The 16,494-nt window shown below is 35.6% G+C and overlaps 3 protein-coding genes across 5 annotated transcripts; 2 read left to right on the top strand and 1 right to left on the bottom strand.

Moving 5' to 3' along the window:
• Positions 1-111: 111 nt before the first annotated feature.
• On the top strand, positions 112-6,911 carry LOC141841887 (calmodulin-binding receptor-like cytoplasmic kinase 3). 3 transcript variants are annotated; one of them, XM_074730083.1, is made up of 8 exons: positions 112-422; positions 517-600; positions 1,462-1,704; positions 3,186-3,439; positions 3,850-4,015; positions 4,096-4,185; positions 5,198-5,496; positions 6,510-6,911. In XM_074730083.1, the coding sequence occupies exons 3-8, from the start codon at positions 1,590-1,592 to the stop codon at positions 6,714-6,716; spliced, it is 1,131 nt and encodes a 376-aa protein (XP_074586184.1). In that variant the 5' UTR covers positions 112-422; positions 517-600; positions 1,462-1,589; the 3' UTR covers positions 6,717-6,911. The 3 variants fall into 3 exon arrangements, with proteins under 3 accessions (XP_074586184.1, XP_074586186.1, XP_074586185.1); XM_074730085.1 differs by lacking the exon at positions 517-600 and having other exon boundaries at positions 112-311; XM_074730084.1 differs by lacking the exon at positions 112-422 and having other exon boundaries at positions 446-600.
• An 81-nt stretch (positions 6,912-6,992) lies between these two features.
• On the bottom strand, positions 6,993-12,731 carry LOC141841886 (calcium uptake protein, mitochondrial-like). Its single transcript, XM_074730082.1, is given in 9 exon segments — positions 6,993-7,403; positions 7,547-7,666; positions 7,739-7,915; positions 8,204-8,417; positions 9,377-9,460; positions 9,584-9,807; positions 10,988-11,055; positions 12,432-12,503; positions 12,506-12,731. Coding segments are annotated over 9 exon segments (1,347 nt in total). The 5' UTR covers positions 12,681-12,731; the 3' UTR covers positions 6,993-7,190.
• A 374-nt stretch (positions 12,732-13,105) lies between these two features.
• LOC141841885 (small ribosomal subunit protein uS17) lies at positions 13,106-15,590 on the top strand. The gene is made up of 6 exons (XM_074730080.1): positions 13,106-13,183; positions 13,680-13,720; positions 13,795-13,895; positions 14,761-14,905; positions 14,983-15,072; positions 15,274-15,590. Exons 1-6 carry the CDS (start codon positions 13,172-13,174, stop codon positions 15,362-15,364), a joined length of 480 nt encoding a protein of 159 aa, XP_074586181.1. The 5' UTR covers positions 13,106-13,171; the 3' UTR covers positions 15,365-15,590.
• Positions 15,591-16,494: the final 904 nt, after the last annotated feature.

The raw sequence follows: 16,494 nt of genomic DNA, 5'->3' as shown, positions 1-16,494 counted from the left end.
GTCGTCGTTTCCGTTGAACGGTCAAATGTCTCTTCTCCCAATTCCAAACCGGACCGCCGCCATGATGCACGGTATAGAAGTCTTCTAAGTCTTCCAAGTCTTCGAAGGACCCCGATCTTTTTCTCTAGCTCGACCGGCTTCCCTTCCCGCAATCGCCAATCGCATCGTTTTCCCTCGACAAGACTTCTCAGGCGGCATCGGCCATCTACCAATCTCGGCCGTATTCGTGCGAGATTCGGCGATCAGATCGAGGAGGCGACTCTCGGATGGCGACGATGTTGATGTTTCGCGGATGCTCGTGTTCCTTCTAGGTTTGTCGCTATCGGTAAATTTTCGCTTCAGTTTGATCGCCGCATCGGCCTGGATCTTCTCTAGCTGGATCGTCGGATGGATGCGAGTCCATTTTAATTAGTACGAAGGAGGTGGATTGTCTTGCTTTTTTTTTTTTTTTTTCTGAGAGCCAAGCTAGAGTCGTCGTACTTCACGAGTGGGCGTTTAGCTTCTAATCTCGCGCAGGTTATTGGGAAAGAATTAGCAAGGACTATTGCGGCCTGGACTTGCCCGTCTTTACCCTTGAGAAAAGGGCCCGTATATTTCTCAGTAATTTCCAAATTTTCTTCTTTTTATGTATTTGATCGTGCAGAAAAGAATTTGTCTTTGGGAATGATTTGTTCGTGCAATTCGCTTTATATCAGAGAATTTGTTTTCTTGGCTTGCAATTATTCGTTTGAAGCATTCCCAGTTCAGCATTTGGTAAACATCTTGTCCAGTTGTCGGCAACCATTTGAATTAGTTGAATTCTATTTTTTTTTTTGCTCTCCCTGTTTATACATTTTCATATGTCATTTATGAAATGAGACTATATAGTTAGTCTATGTTGGAAATTTTGAAGTTGATTATCAGATTTAATTTAATGCAGCAAATTATTACGGATGTATGATAATAGTAACATGCTTATATTTGTCATACATCTGGCAGTTGCTAGTTCTTGGTAGCGTTGTTCGTTGAGCTAATTAAAATGTATATTGTGACAATATTTTGCAACCAGACTGAATTAGACTATAGTTTGTATGCTTTATTAGGTGAAAGAATGCACATTGACGATTGAAAGTTACTGAGAAGAATAAAACCATTGGCAAAAAAGGGAAGGAAGGAAGCTCACATCTTGATTTCTTTTTGTTTGTTTGGATTTTCTTTATTATTATTCCACATATTGAATTAATCTTTTTTAGTATACACAGGTCATTAATCAGTTGAAGCTATATAAATCATAGTATAAGTACATCTCCTTTCACATAACCGTGGAGATGAGTATGATTTAAGAAATAAGGTCTTTTTACCTTATTCATACAAAATAATTTTCTGGAGATGGTTTTATCTTCTTTCCTAGATTTTGTTGATTTGCTTTTGCATGGGTCATTCTTTGGGACATTATAGCTTGTTCTAATTGTTTTTGTATAGGGAACCTGATAAAATTGGAAGTGAAAAAAAACTTCTTCCACATTGATCCTTAGATGGTTACATTATTGATGAACTAAATCAAACAGAGCAAAAATCAATATTATTCAGGTGCGAGACCAGATAGTGTTATGTTATCTGTTTCAGAAGGTTTCTGGCTGTGCTGCAGCTTCATTTGTCCTTGCTGTAGTCCGAAGAGCAATGACATAAGTGAGGATGCTGTTCTACATGGAGGTTCAACTTCATGTAAGATAAACCAGTTCTTTCCTTAATTTTGAATATCATGGAGGGCATTTTATCTGAGCCAGTTTGTTGTTCTGGTGTTTCAAATTGTTACATTTATTAATGATATTATTTTTCTACATTGTTGCATTTTAATTTGTTTTTGTCTAGACCCCAATGGAGACCTGTATCTTTCTAATTGGAGCAGTTCCTCGTGGTATATGATTTTATTTGATGCAATGAATTGTAAAGAACCAGTCACTTACAAGAGATCTAGGAAGGACATGTAGAACCACTTGTAAAGTTTTTGATGTGTTGAATGGAAAAATGTGCAATTGGGAAAAACAAGTTATTTATAGAGTAGTAGGAATGAAGGTTTAGGAAATAATTCCATTGATGAATCCCCTGAAGACCAAATAATGATTGATCTCTTAGGTCAGTGAGATTTTGGAGCTTGCTGATTCTGACAGAAAAATACTTCTTGTTTGAATAAATAAAAATAAGGAAAAAGTTGGTGAATTGGGACCCTTCCAATGAAATCAGCTGAAAAACAATGTGTTCATGAAGATTTGAGGTTTAAAAATGGCGCTTGACTGATTCATAGGTTAATCTTTTCCTCAAGTTTCTAAATCTGTTCTGGATGTATATTTAAAATGTCTCTACATCACCAAAATTCCTCCATGGCATGCTACTCAAATATCAACCACTAATTTTGCATTTTTGAATGTCTTACTTGTCAGCAGGACTGTCATTAGGTCCTAACCCCAATGACACGCTGACACTTTTAAATGCTAATACTTGCATGCTTCACCAGTGCAGCTAGTTCACAGTGGACCAGGATTCCAATCTAGTAACTTTTCAGAATGTGATAAGTAATAGCTAATCAGATGAAGGAACCTAGCTTAAGAAATCATTTAGTCAGTATCTGCAATAAGTAATAGCTAATAAGTGATTAAAAGATACAATATGCTGCTGCACTTGGTTCCTTTAGAACCAGCGCTGCATAACAATATTCGAGAACATGCTGGCAATCACCCCTGAAATATACAAAACCATTATTTTGGCATGCAGCGGAACTTATCATAACTGAAAAACTTGTTCATCGTTAGAATGCAACTAAGAATCAATCATTTGTGAGTCTAAGCAATCTCTGGTTAGCTCAATTGCTTTATACAGCTATTGATTCTTATCAAAGTGATTCTACATGGCTTTCATAAATATGTTCAGTTTTGATAGATGGAGTATATGGATAAAAGCATCTCATGAATTCATCAAAGGGTACACTTAATTCAGTGTCAATTTTCATGCTATGCTGTTAATTTGACCTATAAACCATGTAGATGCACATCATTCATGGACTTGTTAAACCATTATTAGTAGTGCCTTTCCTACATTATATGACCTCGTTCATTTAGTTTTTCTGTAGTCAAACTGATGATTTTCTCTGTCACAATTAATCATTGCAATTAGAACTTTTCATCAACAAATATCTCTTGCTGCTACAGTGGACTCATTTGAGCTCAGGTCAAATTCTGGAAAGACACCAGCAACTCCAACTAGAGTGCCTCCAAGTCCATCTCGATTTTCACTGTCTCCACAACCAAATAAACTTGAGCCATTAAATCTCAGCCTCAACGAGATCATCAAACTTACAAGAAATTTCTCATCCTCCCTAGTAATTGGCGAAGGTAGTTTTGCAACCGTCTATAAGGCTGAGCTACCTAGTGGACAATTTATCGCTATAAAGCGGGCAAAGAAGGTAATCCTAAATGATCACATAGCTAAAGAAATTACAATGCTCATAGTTGTACATTATTCAAAATTTTGATTTTTTTGTTAAATATCTTTTGATAATTCTGTTATGGATCTTAATAATTTGTTAAATTACAATGCTCATACTTGTTTATTGTGTAAAAGCTCTTAATAATTAGGAAATTTAGAGGATCTCAGGTTAATTTGCTTGTTTCCTTGATATGTATACTACCTATATCTACTTTTTAGAACAAAATAGAAGATGTTTCTGACATGAGAATTCAACCTTTTTGTTCAATCATGGAGTAATTTCTATTTAATATCTCGTTAATTTTATTTGGGTTGTTGTCTGAGATCACTTAATTTTGAATCTCAAGAACACATGGTTACACTCTTGATAGTTTGTATTCTTAACAGGAGCATATTGCTACTATCCAAGCTGAATTTAAAAATGAAGTTGAACTCCTCACTAAAATTGAGCATAAAAACTTGGTCAGATTACTTGGTTATACTGCTCAAGGGAATGAGCTTATTATCATTACTGAGTATGTGCCAAATGGCAACCTAAGGGAGCATTTAGATGGTAAGATACTATCAATAATTAGCAAGTAAGCAATAGATGAATTTTCCTAAAGCCAAATCATAATTCAACTAAATTTGCAGGTAAGTATGGGAAGATATTGGATTTCAGTCAACGGCTAGAAATAGCCATTGATGTTGCTCATGGATTGACATATCTCCATCTATATGCAGGTGACAATCTCTGAGGATCTGTCTGTTTTTACCTCTTATAAGAAAGTTTTCTTGATAGATTTTTCTATCCTTCTCCTTCTCTTTTTCATTTTCTTTTTTTATTTCCATGGAAGGTAGCTATCATTTTCTAAACATATAATTTTGCCAAGGATTCAATTCGTTTTCTCCCCTTCACATCCTTGAATTTATTGGCATTTATCTAGCATCCTTAGATTATAAGAAACATACTTGGTTGAGATATACTACAATTAGCAATTTTTTCAAGGATCATGATCATGTTTTTAGTTGGGACCAAATGCCACTTTGATTGTTCATGTGCATATCTGTACACGTGTTTGGGCACGTGGGGAAGCAAGAAAAGACAAGCGGAATAACAAGGAGAAAGAGCAAGAGTGACGGTAGGGAGAGATTTTCTTCATGGAGTGTTATGGGAACTTTCCTAAAGTCTGGCAATTCTGTAGTTTGAATTTATGATTGGCAGGCAGTCTTGCAAATTGGGATAGAGTATACATGGGACTGTTGAGTAATTTTTGTTCATTAAGGCAGATGGCATTTCAATCAAGTTGTAGCTGCTTGAATCCTTGCCTGCCTTATTTCTAGGCAACAGATTTGAACCTACAAAGCGACAGTTGCCCTGTCACACGTGGGGAGTGAACAAGAAATTATCTTCTACGTACGCATACTACAGTGTACACAAATTAAAACACAAATATATACGGAAATTTAAGTATACTTATTGATATATAGAAACATATTGAAGGAGTAAAACAGTAGAGGGAGGCTAAACTATAGCCAAATGTAATAAAAACGGATTTAATTATTTCAAAATATTATAAATGATATAACCTAATGTAAAGTTCACTGGAGTGAGAAAGACCATGCAGCAAAAATCAATAGTTAGAACTTGCATGACTTGATATGTAAAGTTCACTGGATGTTTAATTGTATTCCATACGTATGTTACTCTCTGAAGTTCTTATATAATCTTCTTTCTGATGTATTACACTGCCAGAAAAGATTGTCATTCACCGTGATGTGAAGTCGTCAAACATTTTACTAACTGAAGGCTTTGGAGCCAAGGTCGCTGACTTTGGCTTTGCTAGAACTGGACCCACGGAAGCTGATCAGACTCACATTCAGACAAAGGTAAAAGGTACAGCTGGTTATGTTGATCCAGAATATCTGAAGACGTTTCGCCTTACTGTGAAGAGTGATGTTTACTCCTTTGGAGTTTTACTGCTGGAAATTCTTTCGGCACGCCGCCCGGTCGACGTAAAGAGAAACCCTGATGAAAGGATTACTGTGAGATGGGTAAGATCATCATACTGTCACTTGCTTTTGGTTTTTGGACAAGCATATACAATCGATTACCATACTTGAATTGTTATCTGTGTGTGTAATGCACCGTTGAGAAAAAATAAAGTCTAGCTGATCTAGGATGGAAATATCCTTTAAAATTTTTGTTTCCAAGTTATAGATTCAAACTTCATGATAAATCTGAAAGAATCATATTTTTGGTAGACAGAAGGTAGAACAAACTAGTTATGGAACAACTGAAATCTCTTTGCTAAATATATCTGATATGTTCCTTTCTCAAAAGAGCAGCAAAATGTTCTTCACAGAGATATATCTTTGTAGATTTGTCTAGTTCAGGAAATTTTATTCACACATCAGAAGTTCTCCTAACCAACCTATCATGAGATAGAGAAATAACATTCACAATTGCCAAGTAAAAATCTATCAAAATAGTTGCTAAACAACTGGCCCAAATTCTTGCAAGATTCAAATTCTCATTCCCTATGGGGGTTTCTGTCTTTGACTGGAACAAGATATGCTGGTGTCTGTATATGCCACATGAGGAGTCTTATGTAAGCTAAATATAAATACCATTAATGTTAGGGACTTACATATAATATTTTACATTGATTAATAATATAAGTAGAGGAGGTTACCTAGGGGTAATTAACTTGAATTTTATGCAGAAGTCGATGAAGTAAAAATTGAGAATGCTAAAGTAGATTCCTGGACTCCTAGGAACAAAAAAAATGAAATTATACTAAGATGAAGTCACCCCGAATGATTAGGACCCAGGTCTTTGTTTCATGGTTTTGAATTAGCAGCCTGTATTATGACTAGATTTTGTATAGGAATAAATGTTAGACTATTGTCTTTTTTTCATGAAAGATAAATTTCATTTTTCAAATTTGTGGTTTATAAAATTTAAACTAGACTGGTTAGAAAAAGCCCACAGTACAAATTAGACTTGGTAATCATTCCACTGCTTTCTTAAGCATTACAAAAACTATCAATTGCTTATAATGCAGGCCTTCAACAAATATAATGAAGGCAACGAGAGGCAAATATTGGATCCTGAGATGCGTGAAGTCGTGGAAGATTTGGTTGTAAAGAAGATATTTGCTTTGGCTTTTCAATGTGCTGCTCCGACCCGCAGAGATAGGCCAGCCATGCGTGAAGTTGCCGAGCAGCTTTGGGAGATAAGAAAAGACTACGCTAGAAGTCGGAGGTCGTGAACCAAATTTGATATTGTATAGAAGTGACTATCAATTATTTGTTGTTATTGAAAACCTTCCACATGTTTTTAATCTCTTGTAGTTGTGAGCATTGCCTTTGGAACAGTTTTTGAGGTATGTTAAAAACTAACTGTGTGCCAATGTACAGTTTGGTGGATTGCTTATGAACCAGGATACTTTTGCTCCTTGCATCAACAGCTGGGAACCGCACACATCTTCTTTTATGAATGTTTCAGGAGCATAAACTTGGGGGAATAGGTTGCTTCCACAACAATGAAAAAAAATAGTGGAGATCAAAAAGATTGCTCTTGTGGCAGTCAAACAAGCATATGCATCCTCCATATGCTGCTACAATTTGAAACTATGGACAATTATGAATTTACTCGTCCAAATGTTCTCTCCACAGCAAAAAAATGTGGCCACTTTGGACGTTAAATCCTTGTGTCTATGATTAGAGTTTGAAGTTCTTACCAGTTAAAATACTCGAGGCGAGGAGCAGCGTCTACTGCAATTTAACCAGCACAACAAATGCCCCATGATGCCCGCTTCTCTGGGCAATTGGATCTCAGTTTCCTGTCGCTGCAAGGCACTTAAGAACTCCTCTGAGCTCAAGTTCCCATCTTCATTCGCGTCGAACACGTGGAATATGACATCGACCACATTTTGAGTTAATGTGACACCACAGACCTGTCACATGAATGTATTTCATAAAATATAGAGTATGTGTGTGTGTGTGTATTCAGATTTCAAAGGAGGCAGGGCCTATAAGTTCTCTAATATTAGTGAAACCAGCTCATAATCATCCAAGGATACCAAGATATTGGTCTTACACTGGATGCTGCCCTTATGAAGTCTTGCTTTGTCAACAAACCAATTATTTTCCCATAGCTAAAGATCGCTATAGCCAATGGTCTCAATCTTCTACGCAACTCAGCAAATGCCTTAAACTCCTGAAATATACATGATTACACAAGAGAATGAAAAGTTTGATCATCTTTACTTGGTCAAAGAAAATGTCTCACCTCAAAGCTAATGCAGATATCTCTAAGAGAAGGGCTATTGTCCAATTCATCCACTCTTTCTAGTAACTTGTTTATATGGTTCATGTCCGCTGAAGCAACCATTGATAATGCAAAGTCTTTTGCAGATATAGACCCTCTTGACTGAAAGTCATAATGTGTGAACTCTAGGTGCACAATCTAAATTAAACAATGCAAACAAATAGAAGGAAAAAATTAAAAAGGTCAATAACTAAGTTACGCTGGTGTCGCAGGAAATAAAAATGGATGATGAATGATTTTCAAGTTTTAACTTCTACAAAAAGAAATTATCAGATATAAAATGAAGATAAGCAGCAAGATATTCTACGCTATATAACCACATATTTGAAGTTTCAATGTAGAAGAAGGTTTAAGAATGATACAGAATATCAGAAAGTCATAACTATATAAAATGTTGAGTGGAGTAAAGATGGAAAGATGCAGTACCTCGTCATGCAAATTTCTAAGAAATTGAACAAATTTATCATGTGGGAGAGACCCTTTCCCATCTTTGCCAAAGAAGTACTCAACCAGACCTCCATCCTCTATAGAACCACCAACTTTTAGACCAATACGTAATCCATTTTTATGAGAAGCCCCTTGTCTGTTGTAAGAGCGCATCAATGCCATCACTTTCTTGAACTCTTCTCTTTCTATCTCTCTGGAAAAGGTAGATCATATAGATGACAATATTAGATAAATTTAAAAATCCATTCTTTTCGGTACTGCCAACCATTTATTAGTGAGCTTTTGTATACATCCTGTAAGCGAGCCTCAATCCAAAATGAAGCAGTGAACTTGTGAGCTTACTTGCACATAAATGATCTGGATATTAATTTATTAGTATGAAATACAAGCTAGTGGGTCAGAACAGATGGAAGGAGTATATTATTAGAAGATCAATTTTATTGTTTACATAAGATCAGAAATAATCAAACAATTATTATACTAGTGATAATTCAATTTGAATAGCCTTCATAAAAGTTCATGATGAAAAAAGAAATTGGTAAGTAAATTACTAGGCAAGAGTCTATGTGGGAGCCAATTTCATTCGATATATTGAAAATACAACAAACAGACCTAATCTTTGAACATACTAGCTTTTGGAACAATAAAACACCATACCCCAGTAGAGAATTTCCAGCTAGTAAGTACAACAGTGTCATTTCTTTGAGAAAAGCTTTACCAACCTGATACACAGGTAAAATACTCTGTAAAGTTACCTCATAAAACAAGCACATCAAACTTTCTCAACTAAATTGTTCTTCAATTATTTTGTCTTTAATTTATCAACATGCCAACCATGTGCCTGCCTACAACACCCAAGAGTCATCACCGTAACGACTTTTAGCAATAAAATCTACAACATGATTTTTCTAGGAAGTACAGATCATTTTGGCTTGGTAAGTAAAGCAGATGAAATCTTGAATTTATCAAGTATATACAAAGAAAAGGTGTATTCCTTTGTCCAATTGAAATCAGAATGACTAAATTGATTATATTCCTACCTTTCTTCAGGAATCACAGAGAGAAATTATATTTACTATGTAAATAAATATGGCACAAAATGGGGAAATAAAATATGCAACAAAGTAAATATGTTATACGAATGAAACCCACCCATTGTTGTCAAGATCAAACATTTTGAAAGCAACACTGAAGCTTGATTCAGGAATGCTCAGTAATGTCACAAAGAATATGTACCTGGTAAGAAGGCAAAATGTAGGCAGAGAAAGGGAAATAATGTTATGATACCATAAACAAGGTAAAATTCTTGATGGATTAGCATATCTATAGATATTGAAGAACTAAATAACTTTGACTTACTCTGGGAAGGAAATAAGTCCATCATTGTTAGTATCAAAAAGCATAAAAAATTTAGATGGAGAACAATGCAAGTCCCCAGGATGATGCTCTCCTTTTAAATATCCTTCTCTCACAATATCAGATTCTGATGGAGGAAAAACAGGAACAACTGCTCTCATCAAATCAGCAGGTGTCATACATATTTCTCCTTCTGGGTTCTTAGATGAGGCAAAGTACTCAAAAATCTATGATAAAGAAGATAAACAACAGTCAAAGTGTTACTAGCATATTAGAAGTATATACATCAGAATTTCAAATATGTGACCCAAATCCAACAGCAGAACAAATTTAAAACAGGGGGGGGGGGGGGGGGGGGGGGGGGGGGGGGACTTGAGGCACAAATATGATGCCAAAAATGTGTTGAGAGGATGAACTGCATGGATAAGTTCAATGAAGTGACACCATGACTAAATTATCATTCTTAAAAAATGCAACAGATCTACAAATGTTAGAATGAGGGGGAAAATTACCTAGGTTAGTTATACTAGAAAATCTCCTTGACCTATGTTTATTATTAATCCATATAATTATAAGTAGATTTAGGTCCTTAGGTTGATAATACTATTTCTCAAGTTGATTCCAATATACTGTAAAAACTCAACTTGTCAAAAAATATTGAATTGTAGTACCCTTATGGACTTGAGGTGACGAATTTATTGGACTACACTTTTTCTCTATGATTGACAATGTCTCTATGTTTTGTCCTCATATGGAACACTTTATTAGAACCTATAACTACATTGTGTTAGCAGCCTAATTAATAAATTTGGCAATCTATTATTTAATTTATTGTGTATGGACGACCATAATAATAATCATCAATGCAAAAGTACAATTTATCTCCCTTTAAATCATTGTGGGGCCGTCATTGAGGGGTGCTTAGGGTGTACGTTATCACCTTTGCCACATCAATGCAAAGTACAAGTAGATCTCTATAATTTTATAGGGTATTATTTAAATTTCCTAGGAAGGCCCTAAATGAACCAAGCTGACTACTAGGCCTAGATATGGAAGACCAAATGGAAAGAAAAAAAATGATTCAATGGGCAATGGGTCACAATAACCAACAGCCAAACAAGAAAATAAACCATCCTCCTTTATGTGCTATAATTTTATTTCCAAATTAGTTTAATTTAATATACAAATCCCAGTCAGAATATTAACAGGAAATCACAATATGTAAAGCAGGATTTTTAACGTTGCACTCCTGGAAGACAATTATCCAAATCACATTTAAGTATAATGTTAATGTATTCACTAGACTAAGAAACCATATAGCCAACAAACGAGTGGGATGCACAACAACCTATATTCTGATGGACAAGCTTTCTAAAAGGAAAGTCAAGTATCTTGAGCTACAGTTACCTTTTCAGGAGAGCTTTGCAGCCTTATCCGTTTCTCATATTTGAAAAATACCTTTCGACGATATGAATCTGCACAAACAGATTATAACACTAAGCCTAACAAAATGATGATCCAGATGAATTTTGCATAAGATTGTCTCCGTGCTTATGTAATAAGGCTGCATCAACAAGAACTTATGTCCTGAAATTCATTTATATTCAATGTTGCAATTACAGCCTCATATTATTCAATCAATACAGTAAATAACTAAACAAAAGTTTGTTCTCTCTTATACCAGTGTTTGTTAAACAGATTAAAGTTCAATGATATATTGATTTTTTGTCCTCTGAAGCCAAATTAGTACCTGCAGCTTCTGCTGGTTCTATTATACAACTTAAGGGGGATTGTCTTTTTCCTTTAAATCAAGATATTTCAAATAATTGCTAGACAAAATTCTAACAAACAAAGATTTCTCCATTTCCAAACCCACCCAAGTTGCATATGATTTGAACCCATTAATTAGATCTAAATGAGCTGGAAATCACTGGTCTAAGTATGCATATCCCCTTGCTTGGTATATTTTGATTATCCAAATCTTCCCTTATCAGCAGGAAAGTTGCAACAACCATTGGACTGAATACTGCATGAGCAAAAACAACATAAGAGTTTCTTCTTGTTAGTTTACGGTGCACCGTTAGCCATACTATTCTAATTCCTAAATATCATGTAATATTTAGAAAGGCTTCTAAAGTATGACAAGCTCACAGAATATAATCAAACCTTTTTCTTTATATTATCACTAAAATTTCATTCTTGTTATTTCAATAACGCCTTCCTACTACTACTTCAACTGCAAGAAAATAAGCATTGCCAACTTATGCCCCATATGACATGTGCCCTCTGATAATACTATTCACCTGTCTTCTGACTGTCCCTTTATCGAGTGCGGGTGGGAAATTATCATCCAAAACAGGCGGAGATTTCCTTTCAAGAAATGGAAGCAGAAGCATCTCTTGCCAAGATCCCGTAAAACCCAGAAAAATTTGCAACGGCTGGACTATGGAAGCTAAAGAAATACTGCGTTTCCAAGGGGTATCAAGGATCTTGTTTGTGTTCACTAGACTTTCCTTTTGGATCTCTGGTTTTGATGTCTCTGGCACTGGTTTGATGCCCCCGGTTCGATTCCTCCAAACTAATCGCCTTTATTATTGGCTTGTTAATATTGTTAGATTATTTGATCGGCACCATCAATTCAACAAAGGCGGATAAAACTAGGAGCGAAATGAAGAGTTCTAAACCACAACAGAACAATCACAAAGGTATGAAGTTGACTACTTCTTTCCTCCTCGACAGAAAACAGCGTCAAAGATTACAACTGTTTACAAAGAAAGACAAGATAAACAGAAAAAAAAAAAGATCACAAACGGAATCAAAACAAAGATATATATATACAAATCAAACACACCTGCGAGCAAATAGCTTCTTTTCTTTCCCCTCTCAGCATCATTTGGCGTCATTCCAATATCAGGTTTACCCGCTCAGAATCCGAATCGGCGAAGGAGACAGAAGAATCTGGGTAGGACGAGGACGAGGGAAGCAGCCAAAGACCAAGACCCGATCCCCCAACAGCCAGTACCCCGGCGATCGATTTCCCTAGCGCCCCGAACTCGCAATCTGACGTGCGACGCAGTCTCGAGGCAAGGAAGCGCAACATTGCAGGGAACGAAATTGAGATCGAGAGAAGAGGGGGAGAGCGAAGGGCCGGGGAAAGAGTGACGCCGAGACAAGGCCGGTGCCTTGGGGAACGAACGACGGAGATATTTATAGACAGTCGTTGACCGTTTTTTAGTGGATGCGTCACGATTAAATCAATCCGACATTTTTTAATTATACCGGATCGATTCTAAGCCCGTTACCGACCTATTAACAAAGCCGAACGAGCAGAAAGTATAAGAATGGGACTGCCAGGTGTCCGCCTCTAACCGCCTCAGCCCATGGGCCCCAGGCTTGGCTTCGTACGGCTTCTGGCATGGCCACGTACTGGAGAGGAGCCGGCCCAATCACGACAAGGCCCACATTGGCCCATTAAGGGCTTTACTATATAAGCTTATTGTTAGGGTTTGCGACTGGAGTAGCCGGGTCGAGTCTCGAGTCTATCGTTGCGTTTGCTCTCCTCCTCGGCCCTGCGCGCTTTGCTTCTCCATCATGGCGGAACAGGTCGGCATACGTTTCTCGTTTATTTTCCGAGATTATTACTGATCAATTTTCGGTTGTTTTTGGTCTGCTTATGAAATCCTTTTTTTGTTTGGCTAACCTTCGAGCTTGTTTTGCACCAAAGTTCAATTTGGGGGATTTGCAAATGTATATGTATGCTATGCGCCCCAGACGCTCGAAAGAGACTGTTGGTTTATGCTTCGTATTCCGATGAGAACTTGATGAATCTCGTGGATCATCATCTGTCATTATAATTTTTTCCTTTTCAAGTACACGAGGTCATGCATTCATTCAGTTTTTTGTTTGTCGTTCGAGATTGGTTTCTTATTGTAGAATATGTTGTGCAGTGTTATGAACTGCTACAATTTAGAAGTTTTCCATGTCGATTGATATTTATTACAAGATCAGAGTCCCCCGATGTTTAACAGTAGTTATATTACTGGCTCGTGGGTTTATACTAAATCTGTCTGTCACGTTGTCGGACGTAAATTTTGTGCAGACGGAGAAGGCTTTCCTTAAGCAGCCGAAGGTGTTTCTTAGGTGAGACATTAAATTGTTGATGCTTTAGGTTAGTTTGCCCTGTTTTCTGGTTGTTGATATGGATGAAAATGCAGCTCTAAGAAAACTGGGAAAGGGAAGAAGCCTGGTAAGGGCGGCAACAGATTTTGGAAAAACATTGGGCTAGGGTTCAAGACCCCGAGGGAAGCAATTGAAGGTGAAACCTCTGATTTTCTTTCTTGTACATTTTTGTTTAGTTCTTTTGGCTCTTTATTGTAGCATTTGGACGGATATCCTCTTTGAATGCAATTTGTTGGGATCTTTTTTTTCAGTCTTCTAAATTATCCTTTCTATGATATACCAATTAATAATTGACTTTGTAAGCAAGGATTTTAGAGTTCTGCTAATTCTAGGTGATACTTAAGATTCTTCTGTGTATTCCACATGATTGATTTGTTGGAAATCATACCATATGTTTCATGGTTGGTTCCTTATTTGTTCAGAATCATCAAAAAATTTCTTATAGCCTGACAAGTAAACTGGGAATTTTCCTTGAGATTAACTAAAAGCTCAATATTTGTACTGATCTTCTACAACTGCAAGGGATTGTAATGGTAAAAAAAACTGCTCCTCTTTGGACTGATCCTCTTTGAGGGCACAAATTCTGAAGATTTATGTTAATCCATTTTTAATTTAAGTTGATCATTCTTTTATTTGTGAGCTATATTTTGAAAGATGTTTTTTTTTATGTAAATAGACGTGTGTCCAGTAGATCATTACTGACTAAGAGAGAATGCAAGTTTTTTTGAACCATTATGTAGTAGTTTAAAGTTATATTGTGGCTTACTCATGAAAGCACAACAATTTTTCATGATTTTTTTTTGTCAATCAGCAAGGATTGAAAATGAATTTGAATTCGCTCTTTTGTATGTCTTTTTTATTATATCTTCAGGAGATAGCAATCTTAAATTTATGCTTGTCACAGCACTTCCTCAACTCTCAATATTACCTTTTCTAATTTATTTCCAAATTCAGGCTGGTATCAGTGTATCATCATGAAACATTTCTGTTTTTTGTTGCAGGGACTTATATTGATAAGAAATGCCCATTCACTGGAACTGTCTCAATTAGGGGCCGAATTTTAGCTGGTACATGCCATAGTGCCAAAATGAACAGAACCATCATTGTAAGGAGAAACTATCTTCACTATGTGAAAAAATATCAAAGGTAAGTGCTTCTTGTTCGACTTCTACTGTTAATTCTCACTGCTAGAAGGTAAATGGATTTCTAACTGACTTCTTAAGGTACGAGAAGAGACACTCAAATATACCAGCACATATTTCTCCCTGCTTCCGAGTGAAAGAGGGTGACCATGTTATTATTGGGCAGTGCAGGTGAGCTTATGGTCTGTTTTCTCTTAAATGCAGGCTTGGTTAATACCTCAGTTATTATCCTTTTTATCCCCAGTAAGCTTTCATGAAGCATCTGCAGCATACTTTGTATGCATTTAGCCTTTGACATTGTTGTAGTACATTTATTTCTAGTTTGTTATATAACAAATTAAGATGTTGCCTATTTTCAATCTCCTTTTGCAGGCCTTTGTCTAAGACTGTAAGGTTCAATGTGTTGAAAGTCATTCCTGCCGGATCAACTAGTGGAGGCAAGAAGGCTTTTGCAGCAGTTTGAGTGGACTACTGTGGAGATGATAACGCCGGAGCGACAGCTTTATATATGTATTTCGTATTTTGGACCTTTGATATGCTTAAGAACACATCTAGGTGGTTTTTGAATTGATCGTGGAAATTTTCTCTCAAGTTTTACTTGTTGGAAATGTGGAATTGACATTTTTTTTTAAATTTCCTGTTAACAAATTTGATTCTTAAATTTATCAGAGGATCTTCTTCCTTCTCTATTTCCACTTGATGTTGATTTAAGCACTTGGTAAATATGGCTTATTATATAGGTATTTGCTGGTGTTTTTTTTCCAACTTCGCGTTGTTTGCAGTGGATAAGCATAGACTAGTTTTGTTCTTCAAAAGTTCTCTATCTGAATTAGAATTGTTGTTTGGCTATTGTTGGATTCTAGTTAATAGATTTTTTAACATGAAAAACATTATATAAATGGCCATTATAATTTTTGGTATATAAATAATTAGCACAGGCGTGTCGAAAGGTTCAATTCTAAACAATTTAAAATATAATTTCTAATTGGAAAAAAAATTAAGGGTTTAGTTCAAACGTTCTCTAATATTGTTTTTTTTTCTATGTTTGGAAGATATGTGTCTCTGGGATATTGTTTTTATTTTTTCTAAAAGTTCATTATGATATATTTGTAGAAATTTTCTTTCAAATACGCAATTTTTAGTAACTACATGATATTGGAATTAGTTTCTATTATTTTAATAATATTATTATTTTTCTGGGGGACTTTTAAAACCTAATTTCTTTATTTTTTCTAAAAGTTCATTTTACTCAAGAAGCAATGGAGGTATTGGAATTAGTTTCTATTATTTTAATAATATTATTATTTTTCTTATAATGGGGGACTAAGATTAATTATTTTAATAAATTCATATATTAATAATAAAATATTCAACCAATTTTTATAAAAATAATTAATTTTTTACAAATATTGGAACTCATTTTTAGTACTTTCAATATTAGAATACGGTGAAAATGAAAAATAAAAATTCTTGAAATCAAATTCAATTATATAAAATTTTTAGCTTTAAATTTTCTTTTCAGTTATATAAAATATTATATAAATATGGCTGTCCTAATTAGGGTAACTATATATACCCGGACTACTGGGCTCA

The sequence above is a fragment of the Curcuma longa genome, chromosome 11 (genome assembly GCF_044706935.1).
Source record: "Curcuma longa cultivar G26 ecotype Majalengka, Jawa Barat chromosome 11, ITB_CL_G26_1.1, whole genome shotgun sequence".
Taxonomy (NCBI): Eukaryota; Viridiplantae; Streptophyta; class Magnoliopsida; order Zingiberales; family Zingiberaceae; genus Curcuma; species Curcuma longa.
This window is presented reverse-complemented; position numbering and strand designations above follow the sequence as displayed.

What these genes read in the sequence shown, in the direction of transcription:
- LOC141841887 (XM_074730085.1), top strand. Translation starts at nt 1,590, where the DNA reads ATGTTATCTGTTTCAGAAGGTTTCTGGCTGTGCTGCAGCTTCATTTGT. An exon ending in ACATGGAGGTTCAACTTCAT is followed by an intron (nt 1,705 to 3,185) that starts GTAAGATAAACC and finishes TTGCTGCTACAG; the next exon opens with TGGACTCATTTGAGCTCAGG. An exon ending in CCTAAGGGAGCATTTAGATG is followed by an intron (nt 4,016 to 4,095) that starts GTAAGATACTAT and finishes CTAAATTTGCAG; the next exon opens with GTAAGTATGGGAAGATATTG.
- LOC141841885 (XM_074730080.1), top strand. An exon ending in CCCGAGGGAAGCAATTGAAG is followed by an intron (nt 13,896 to 14,760) that starts GTGAAACCTCTG and finishes TTTTTGTTGCAG; the next exon opens with GGACTTATATTGATAAGAAA. An exon ending in TATGTGAAAAAATATCAAAG is followed by an intron (nt 14,906 to 14,982) that starts GTAAGTGCTTCT and finishes TGACTTCTTAAG; the next exon opens with GTACGAGAAGAGACACTCAA.